This window comes from Labrus mixtus, chromosome 3 (assembly GCF_963584025.1).
Source record: "Labrus mixtus chromosome 3, fLabMix1.1, whole genome shotgun sequence".
Classification (NCBI taxonomy): domain Eukaryota; kingdom Metazoa; phylum Chordata; class Actinopteri; order Labriformes; family Labridae; genus Labrus; species Labrus mixtus.
In genome coordinates, this window is record NC_083614.1 from 12,458,720 (window position 1) to 12,469,285 (window position 10,566).

The following is a 10,566-nucleotide window of genomic DNA, read 5'->3' on the forward strand; positions in this document are numbered from 1 at the left end:
TTGTAGTCAACAGATGTTTTAATTTCCATTTTACTGTACTCATACTCAGTCCAGAGTCCAGACTAAACATGGTGAAACAGCATTTAATCACTACGCTGCCTGTAACTGGAACAAGCTGCCACCAGAGATTAGATGTGCTCAAAACCTAAACATTTTGAAATCTAGCTTTAAAACATTTCAATTTTCATGCACTTTGAATCAGCCTTAAAGCTTAAACCTTATTTGTTTTATTTGTTTTCATTGCACTTCACAAATAATTATCATGCGATCTAATTGCTTTTATGTCTCTTTAACAAATTATTTTATTCTTCTTGACTTGATGTACTCCTATTTTAATATTTCAGCCTTGTGCTTGTGTAGTCTTTAGTAGAGCACACTGAGTTGCCTTTTTGCATGATATGTGCTCTATAGGTTGACTAATAAGTTGACTTGCCTACGGTCATCATTTGGGTTCCTTAGCATACAGGTTTTTTGAGTTTCTCAACAGATGTACTGTCTGAACAGCTACGTTTTGCTTATCAGTGATGAACTGGAGTTAGTACCGTATCTAAATTACAATTTATTTTCATGACTGATGTCTTCAATCGATTATGTTGATAACATTGCCCGCATTTCTCCTGTGTACAAACCATCATTAACTTGTTTACTTTCTTTTATTTCAATGGTGAATCCCGAACAGGGAATGCCACACCTATTTTTTAGCAAGGTTATTTGAAGTACAGGCATAACATTTGAACAAAGCTGTGGTATTTATTTTCTATATACGTCTGTATAATTTGAGGATGTAAAACTAACTTGTCTTTTTTGCTATATCATAGCTATTTGAAATCTACTATTTACGTCCCCAACTAGTATGGATTAGATTGATCACTTTATACTCCCTCATTTAATAATAAAAAAGAAACTTGACTAATCAATTAAATTACTCAATTAAAAACACACATCCCTTTCTTCTCAAAGATGAAACTAGCATTTAAAGTGCCTTACCATCGTCCCACCAACAAAGCTGAAGTGTTTCCCTTTGAGGTAAAAAAATCTTCATAAAACTGTTTATTTAAACTCAATCCAGGATTTTTTTTAAGACCTACTCGCTCATTTCAAGCCCACACTTAAGTAACTTCAACTGTTTCTTCTTCTAACTAGCCAACATTCACATAGTCCTAATGGTATCCTCCTTTTTAGTTTCTGATGCTGTTCCTCAAACCGCATGCTTTATTTCATATAGCTCACAGAAGTGTGAGAGAGAACATGAGAAGGAGAAAAAAGGCATCCGGCTGGTTCAAATGAATTGATTTAAAAATAACACCATGGTTTCAGACAGTTGGACACCTGCCCCCCCTCTGACTAAATAAAATGAACTTACTTATGTATTATTTTCACAAGACTTTTATTAAATTAACTCTTTTACAACAAACACTCTTGGAGCATCCTGCTCATAGTTTGGGGGGTCCAATTATCTTCCATCCCTCCATCTTGCCCACTTTCGTAAAGAATGCCACAGTCCCGAGTCCAACACACGCTGTCGTACCAGTCATAGCACTGTGGGCTGGGGATAGAAACACACACACACACACACAGCAGTCAGTAAAGCTTCTGTAAGGCAAGCGTAGCATTATTTTTTACAGTTTCTCTGCCATCAAACAATAATTATCAGAATTGAATCACTCAATTAAGCACTTTAATTCTCTAGAAAAGGCATACTTGTATGTGTATGAATATATATAAACAAACGTAAATATATATTTACACATTTAAGATATATTTGATTAATTCCACAGGGGGATTTTACACTCTGTTGTTGAACATGCTACACACACACACAGGCTGAAATACACACAAATGAACAAACTGAATGGACATGCACTAATGGAGAGGTCTCAGAGTGAGGGGGCTGCCCACAGCGAGCACTCCTGAGCTGGTGGGGGGGTTCAGTGCCTTGCTCAAGGGAAGTTAACTGGCACCTCTCCAGCTACCAGACCACTTTCCAGACTTGGTCCGGACCTGGACTTTAACCGGCTCCCAACCCAGGGTCATGCAGACTGAGCTACTTCTGCCCCCGATTCCTAGATTCCTCTGTTGCCAGAACTTAGGTTTGGTACTTACTTCTTGCTCCCAGGAAGATTCCAGAGGCACAGCCTCCAATGAAGTAATTAATCGGGTCATCTGGGGTTTCACGAGCCTGAGCAGTGAGACATGTCGCCATGCCAAAGATGGCTCCCATGGTGGCTGGTACAACACAGATGGATACATATGTTAGGATAACACTTTTCTTTCAATTTACAGAATGCAATGATAAGTACTTCAACATTTAGAGAAGAAGATATACTTTAGTGCATCATCACTTTATATTTAGTGTTATGGCTGAGAAGTGAGGAGTAAAAGATTCTGCTCAGCTATGGATATAATTTACATCAACAAACATTTATTTTGGGAAAAAAACAACCTTTTTTCCCTTTTCAAACAAGCTGAATAACAGCCTTGGCATAGTGGCAAGAACAGCCTTCACCAGGGTGCCAATAGCATGAAGATAAGAAAATCCTTTATTGAGATATTGAAGTTGCAGCAATACGAGGACAAAAAAAGCATAAATGCGTTGAAGACAAGATGAAGAATAAATATTATTACACGTTTAGGTTATCAAAAAAGTTCAGGTTTACATAAAAAAAGTTACAGTTACATGAATGTACTTATTAAGTCACCTCGTAAAACAGTTCATCCAGAATCATTGCCTTGTGGCTCTGTCGGCCAATCAGAGGCTGAATCTGTGATAAGCTGAAATGTAAGGGCCAATGAGAAACAACTAGAGCCTGAAACAGACGTTACAGCCCAGAAATACGAAGACAAACTGATTTGAATGGATGGGGGGAAAGGGAATATAGCCTATTAAAAGATCAATTTGTGGATTTTATGAATCATCATTCTTATTAAAAATCGAATTAAATCAGAAAATCTATTTTTTAATCTGGCCAACAGCAGCTCAACGTCACTGTGCATGTAACAGTTTTCTGTGGGTCGTGTCAAACCTATTTAAAAAGGCTCAGTAGAATATTCTAGGTGAACCTCCATGGTATGTTCAAATAGCCACACCGTGCAATCTCCTTCATAAATAAAATGTACATGACATCTTTTCTAAGGGAAGAGGGCAAATCACAATCAGTCTGATTTCTTTTAAATCCTTCATTGTGTGAATGACGGATCAGGATTCAACATCTACACGCCACAATCACCTTTGGAATGGAAAAAAGCATTGCCAGATGCCGCAAAGAGCAGCCATGTTTTTTTTAACTTGGTCATGGAGCTAGGACATTCAGTTGTAAATTCTGTCACAAAAGGACAGTAAAATCTCAAAATATTCTTTTGACAGCAGTGTTGTACTCAATGCTGTTTTCTCTGATGACCTAATCACATTTTACCTTCCTATTCTTACCCACCATTAGGATATTCTGTGTACCATGTACTGTCTCACTTAAGTGATGTGAACACAGCAGAAGGTTAATCAGTAATGATAGACAGCCTTTATTTTAAGTTATGAATACAACATAACTAATAATAATAAAAACAATACCTTGAAACAGTTTCATAGCTTCTCAATATGACTCATCAAGAAGGAAAAACTTTCTCATTGTACTTTCAAGCAGTGGGATTCTTTTCAAAACTTGATCTAAAATATGGCTCAAAGACGAGATAAATGTGCACTCTTCAAAGTTTGAATGTCAAAGTGTATATTTACCCATGGTGACAGTTGTGTTGGTTGCCCTCTGTAACGCTACCAGTGCAGAATCAGGCTGGTATGCCACTATGTGATAGGCTGAACCTACCAGGCCTGAAACAATATAGACACAGACAAAAACATGAAATCAAAAATTAATTCAAAGTTCTCATTTAGGGCTTACTATAAGCCTGTTTACATCTGGTATCAGCACAAGTGGATAGCTTTAATTACAGGTGTGAACACACCCAGGGCTCATCGAGGCCAACACGCAGCAGGTCTGGGATACATTTCTATACATTTGTCTGGCAGTGTGTACATGTGTCCTGACCACATTAAAGGACCACCCTCTCTCCCCATATACACGGCAACATGACGTGGAGTAATAGACCACTTATCACATATATTAGACTTATTTAAGATGGTTCCTCTGTGTGTCATGATTATCCTAATCTTTCCTATATTTCCCTTGTCATTTCAAGCATGTGAAGATGTGTAGATAACACATTAATGCTGCTGCTAGTGCACATCCCCCTCTGTGCTGAGAGACTGTATTAGGGCCTTTTCCCACAGACAGCGCTTACGCGTAGTGAGCCAGCAGCGCCCACAACCTCTGTTTAAGAGCGCCAATCACCAGAGCTTATTGTTGCACAGACTCAGTGTTTGAACTAAACCTGCGTTCTGAAAAAGCAGGCCCCTGAGCTGCTCGGTCCTGGTTGACCGCTCACTCCTGAAGCTTCCCATTTTCTTCATATTCTGTACGGTGGTTAATTCCCAGGTGGTGGAACAAGTTCCTTGTTAAGCTTTCTTTAACGGCTACCGCTTTCCAAAATAGTCTGCAGATTGGAGTCTTTTGAGCAACATCCGTCTTTTAAAAGCCAAACCACCTCCATGCAAGTGAGAGCGACCCACGTCTAGCAACTAAATCTAATTCCAAGGCAGGTGGTGTTTGTGTATCGTCTCACTGTTTATTTACTTATTTTTCACTTGAGCCATGAAGACCGCTGTGCTATCTCGGCTTGTTGTGATGAGGGAACACTGCATGTGTTCTCAATGAGCACGCGTAGTAGTCGGTCCTGCTCGGCTTGATCATATGCAGTGAATTCAAGTGGACTCTCAAGGCTGTTTTGAAAGGTTTTTTTTCAAAATGAGTGACATACTCGATATTGTTATTTTGTACATTGTTAAAACAACAATTTTTAAAACAAGCAAGATATTCATTTGTAGGATATATATTGCACACTCCTACAGCTGGCTGGCCCAATCATGCCTTACACAGGACCGTCTATACCACTTTCCCTCCCCACGAACATGAGTGTCAAAACAATCCCCCTTAGATATGTAACGCAGCCTAAACTCCAGACCTTTAGTCAAGATGCTGTCACCTGCGTCAACCTAAATATCATAACATAGTCAGAGGACAAGGTCTGTGCGGACACAGTCACCACCACACATGTATGGAGGTCCAAAGGATGGAGTGGCATTACTTTTGTATAAGTCTATATTCATTTTCAGGAAAAAGCTACTGACTCTATCTTTAAGTATTTTCATGTACATTTTAATCATCTACATTATTCCTGGAAATGTATTTAATTGTTATTAACAGTTAATGTAATTTAGTTAAAATTGAGATCAATTTTTTTTAGTAGTAAGTTAGAATTGTTTTTTAAATAGTTGCCAACTTTCTTGTTTTCTAATTTTACTTGAGAAAGGTGTATATATACACACAGTCTACACTCACCTGTGAGTTGATACTGTATGTGTTTACGGCACTCACTTATCAGCTTTGTAATGGTTTGGGGGGGGAATGATGTTGTAGAGCTTCTAAGAGGTGACACCTGGATGATGTACAGTTATGTTGTGTTTGACAGACTGTAAGGGGCCAGTTCGCCTAAAACGCCAAAGCCAAATGTTCTTCCCAGTCCAGCACTGGCTGCAACCAGCCCTGATCAGCCCTGCTCTGTGGTATCCCAGTTATAATTAATAAGACTAAAATGGTTCTGAATTCTTCTCTCTTCATGATTTATAACCCCATAAATTATCTAAACATGCTATGGTTTCATTTTTAGTGTTTGGACAAAAAGAAGAAACACTGAAAATATGTTACCTTGTTAGAAAAAACATTGTGTTTTTTAAGTAATTTCCAACATTTAGATTTTAATCCCTTGATTAAAAACCCTCTCTAGAAAAAAATAACTATGTTGGTCCTCAACTCTGGGCATGTGTGGAATCTAAAACTTTAAAGAAAAAACAAACGCAGCTAATAACAAAATACATTTCTGAAGGTTTGTTAACACTGTAAGGTGCAAAGCAGATCACAGGCAGCAGATCACAGCTGAATGTTTACAAGTGCAAAGAAGGACATTCAAAGAGCCTGCATTGTTTCTAAAAATCTGAAGGGTTAAAGGTTACTCTTAGAGCAGTGTTAAAGTTATCTGTTGAAAGCGATCACGTATCGTTACTTTTGATTAGACTAATACATTTGCTATTTTGAACCGGGCCTGACCAAAGTAGAATGGGTTTAGATGTTTATGTTGTGACGGTGACCTGCAAGCAGAGCCTACCATTTCTTTGCTAGCATGCTAGCTCAAAGCATCAAGCACATTTAACTTTTGTTAAAGAGTACGTTCAGAATCGCGGCATGGCACAACAGTCCTTCATTTTGTACCCCTGCTGATGCTCACCCAAAGCTGTGGCCAGTTTGGTAGTTATCCATGTTTTTTCGACACAGTCTGTGCCTTCTTGTAGGTCCCAGTACCCCATGTCGGATTTAGCAAGGACACACTCTGAGGAACGCAACTCTCGCGAGATCCTTCTTCATTCATTCCTGGAGGCTGGCAAACCAGAGTATGATGCACTACCGCCTCCTAGTGGAAAGGAGTGCTTGCAACTCAAAATGAAAGACTGCTTGTTATACAAAAGTAAGAATACAATTTACCACACAGATAAGACACCCTAAAGGCTTTATATGTGATTTTTCACACTTAAATATAATAGAAATCAAGTATATCCTCTGAAAATAACTCTGTGAGTCATGACTGTTTACAATGGGTGTAACACCCGAGTTCCACTGTCTGTGATGTTTTCAGAGTTTTCCAAGTCATATCTTCAGTTTGTTTACAACGCCCAGACGGCCGGCTGACTCCTCCCCTCACATATAAAAGTTGTTTAATTGAGGGACTAGAGAAAAGAAGAATAACATACTGTACTCACTGCTTAACTCTGTTTCTAGATCACGGTCATTTCAGGTAAATTTACATGCAGTGTGAAGATACGAGCATAATAAAGATCGCTAGCATTAGCATGCTAACACAACAATGCACCACGAGTTGTTTTGGTTTCATGCTGGTGCTCAAGGGCGACATCTGCTGGATCAAAAAATCACATCAAGCCTTTAAAGGTTATTACGTAAGGTGGCCATATGGGGCCATCAACAACAACATATTAACCTAATGAAGTGACCAAAACACCTTAGCAAAATCTAAACCAAGAAAGTAGCAAGGACAAAAAAAGTGAAAAAGTTACACAAAAACACAGTATCGCGGCGCTGGTGGCGCAGTGGTTAGTGCGCTCGACCGATGTATGAAGGCTATAGTCCTCAAAGCTGGCAGCCGAGGTTCAAATCCCACATCATTCCCCACTCTCTCTCTCCCTGACCTCCAGCTCTATCCACTGTCATAACTCTCCATTAAAGGGACTAAAAGCCCAAAAATAAATCTTACAAAAAACACACACAATATCCACACGTTATGGATATTCTATCCCAGATGAGCCCTAATATGTTACATCCCTGGCTCAGGGGCAGCAACATAAAGGAGTCAAAAATAATCTTTATTGCCAAACAATATAAAACAAATACTCAAAGAAAGGGAAAAGTGGCGGCTGAAGCCATGCATCTGATTGACTGCAGTTAGTTTTGATTTAGGCTTTTCTTCAGGTGCAGCAGATCAGGGGTTAATGGGAGTATGGAGGTCAGGTAGTGTCTCAAAGAAAACAAAATCAGGCTTGCACATAACACTATTTATTAATTTAACATTGTTACATTTCCATGTTTGTCAGGTAACACATCAGGGTACACTTTGAAGAAGCAAAAAAAAGGAAAAGAGTCAAGCTTTAAAACTGTAACACTACTGTACTTCATGTTCTCAAACTGCAATTAAAATGTACTTGGGTCTGGGTTTCATTGCCCCACAATTTAAGTCTTTATCAATATTTCCAATTTATAAAAAGACAAAAGGAAAAATAAATTCTGAATTATTGAAGGGATGCTGGAACGTATATGGTTTACATTCAGAAAAATAATCAGTTGTCAAATAGACATTATTTCTTCTTCCAGAAGTGGCTGTATGTGTCAGCTTTGAAGTCATCTTCATAGTCGACGGCTGTCTCTTTGACCGTTCTCTTGACTTCTCTCTTTTTCTGCCGAGCTCGACGCTCTTCTTCAGACAGAGTGGACAGGTTCACTGGCATCTTAGACACAAAGAGAAACACCAATCAACTTACAAAACATTAATAATCATGATCATATATGTTGTAGGGTGGTTTGCCTTAATATCTTCAAGAATAATGTTTTGTACATATTAACAGAGATAGGTTAGGCCTATAATAGAGCAGGATGTTGCAAGAGATCTTTTATTCAAAATAATAATAATCATAATTTATTGATCCCGCGAGGGGAAATTCATTTTTACACTCTGTCTAGTTAACATGCTACACAAACATAGGCCGAAATACACACACAGGATCCTATGGACATGCACTAATGGAGAGGTCTTGGGGGGAGGGGTCTGCCCACAGCGGGCGCTCCTGAGCTGGTGGGGGGGGGTTAGGTGCCTTGCTCAAGGGCACCTCGGCAGTGCTCAGGAGGTGGACTGGCACCTCTCCAGCTACCAGACCAATTTCCGGACTTGGTCCGTGCCGGGACTTGAACCGGTGACCCTCCGATTCCCAACCCAAGTCCCTACAGACTGAGCTACTGTCGCCCACAAAAATGTGACTTGCTATTTATTTATAATGGTAAGAATTTCTCAACAGGTCATTAAAAGCTGTTGATAGAGCATAAGCTGGACAAAGTAATCAAATGACTTCATACTGATGTCATCACGGTTATCCTAGTCTAGGCTTGACGACTATGAAGGTCTAATGGAACAAAAACAAAGCAAGGGTCAGGATGTGTCAGTGACTTCAGTTTTAATTTTGACAATTGTTTTTGTAAGCGTCTTTAGCAGATCCAACATTTTAAATATTATCTTTAAAAAAATGATCTTCAAATTAAAATAATGTTTTAAAATGTGTACAAAGCTGTGTGTATAATTGTGAAAACTGTAAATGATGGGCCTGATAACAGAGCAAGTTTGACAAACTGAGTGGAACCCTGACCTGTGAGCTGAAGGTGTTTCCAGAGCAGCTGATCAGTGCCTACACTTTTAATGAATGCCAATTGCATGCAGAATTTACTCTTTAAAATAACAGCACCAACACAAAAAGAACAGCCTTACTTTGAAGATAGATAAGTGTCAATGTCAATGCCGTTATTGTTGCAGTGTTGTTCTCACATTCATTATCATCCAGACTTGCAAAGCCTGAGCAGTAAATTGCTGGAATCCTACTGCATTTTTCATCCAATTTCCAAGTCTATTCTTTCTGATCTACATCTTGTGACATGGACAAATTGATGTAAACAGATTTTGTTTTCTGATCAACCTGTGTCCAGTTATGGACTCATTTTTCTCTTGAAACTGTTGACAAATACAAATCTCCAGGCTGTTGTTATAGAGATATAAACAGTAAAAGTACAGTATAACTGTGTTGAAAATTGTATTTCTTGTTACTTGTTTTTTCTCTCTCTCTCTCTCTCTCTCTACAAATGAATGAGAAATTAGAAGCCCTAAACAGAGCAGGGAGTCAAGAAGAGAGTGTACAAACCAAGAGGAGGCGTCTGGGTTCATTGTATCTGATATTGACTGTAGATCCATCGGGCCGGACCAGCAGCACTGGGTATTGTCTCTCATATTTCTGACGACCACAGCGCACCACTGACGTCCTGTTGGAGTTCAGATGAGGAGTTTGACTATGGAGCAGCGCTGCCGGCTGCAGGCGGAGAGGTGACACTGTCCTGGTGAACACATACAAAACACAAGTACTCATTTTTGATAGTGTATTCCGCAGTCATTTCCTCTGTTCTAGATGTTGAAGATGTTGTTAAAGAAAACACACACAACAGGGTAAAAGAGACACATCGGATGTACGGCCAAAGCACGCTGAAGGACCGGACCGGTTTCAGAAAGCCAACTACACAGCAGTCATTTCTTTCATTCTTCTCTTACCATAATAAAGAACTCCGTCTAGCACAAAGCTTCAGAAACATGCTAGAGTCAGTAAATCAATAGTGTTTCTGAATCTTCTGGCAGCAGCAGTCAAATGAGCTGAAGTGCTTCACCAAGGGGTCGAACAAGACGGTGAGGTAGGTTGATCTTCTTCGGTGGCTCTTTAAGGCAGTAGGCATCTGTTAGTGTTGCATTACCGCCCCCTGCTGGATGAAGTCAGTGTTACACTACAAACCACACTGAGGAGAGCAATGTCTGACCTTACAGTCTATGTGTCTGACACAATAGAAAGCGTTTTTTTTGTTTTTTTTTTTACTTTCTTGTAGTTAATACACGTTTACAAACTGTAAGGCAAACATTCATAATTCCCTAAGCAGAACAAAACTAGATACCTTAGAAAAATAAAATCATAGCACTGCAGAATATATAATATTAAATAAATAAACAAGAAAAACAAACAAACAAACAAACAAAAACATTACAAACATTTTGGGACATTTAATTCTTGACTAAATTTAAGAGACCTTTGGC

At 39.1% G+C, this 10,566-nt stretch overlaps 2 protein-coding genes across 2 annotated transcripts; both read right to left on the reverse strand.

Annotated features, from left to right (window-relative positions):
* Positions 1 to 1,370: 1,370 nt before the first annotated feature.
* Positions 1,371 to 6,546, reverse strand: ndufa11 (NADH:ubiquinone oxidoreductase subunit A11). The gene is made up of 4 exons (XM_061031527.1): positions 6,394 to 6,546; positions 3,731 to 3,823; positions 2,104 to 2,226; positions 1,371 to 1,546 (listed from the first exon to the last, which is right to left on the reverse strand). Exons 1-4 carry the CDS (start codon positions 6,470 to 6,472, stop codon positions 1,434 to 1,436), a joined length of 408 nt encoding a protein of 135 aa, XP_060887510.1. The 5' UTR covers positions 6,473 to 6,546; the 3' UTR covers positions 1,371 to 1,433.
* A 1,168-nt stretch (positions 6,547 to 7,714) lies between these two features.
* Positions 7,715 to 10,192, reverse strand: mrpl55 (mitochondrial ribosomal protein L55). Its single transcript, XM_061031541.1, has 3 exons — positions 10,036 to 10,192; positions 9,635 to 9,824; positions 7,715 to 8,179 (listed from the first exon to the last, which is right to left on the reverse strand). Exons 1-3 carry the CDS (start codon positions 10,074 to 10,076, stop codon positions 8,030 to 8,032), a joined length of 381 nt encoding a protein of 126 aa, XP_060887524.1. The 5' UTR covers positions 10,077 to 10,192; the 3' UTR covers positions 7,715 to 8,029.
* Positions 10,193 to 10,566: the final 374 nt, after the last annotated feature.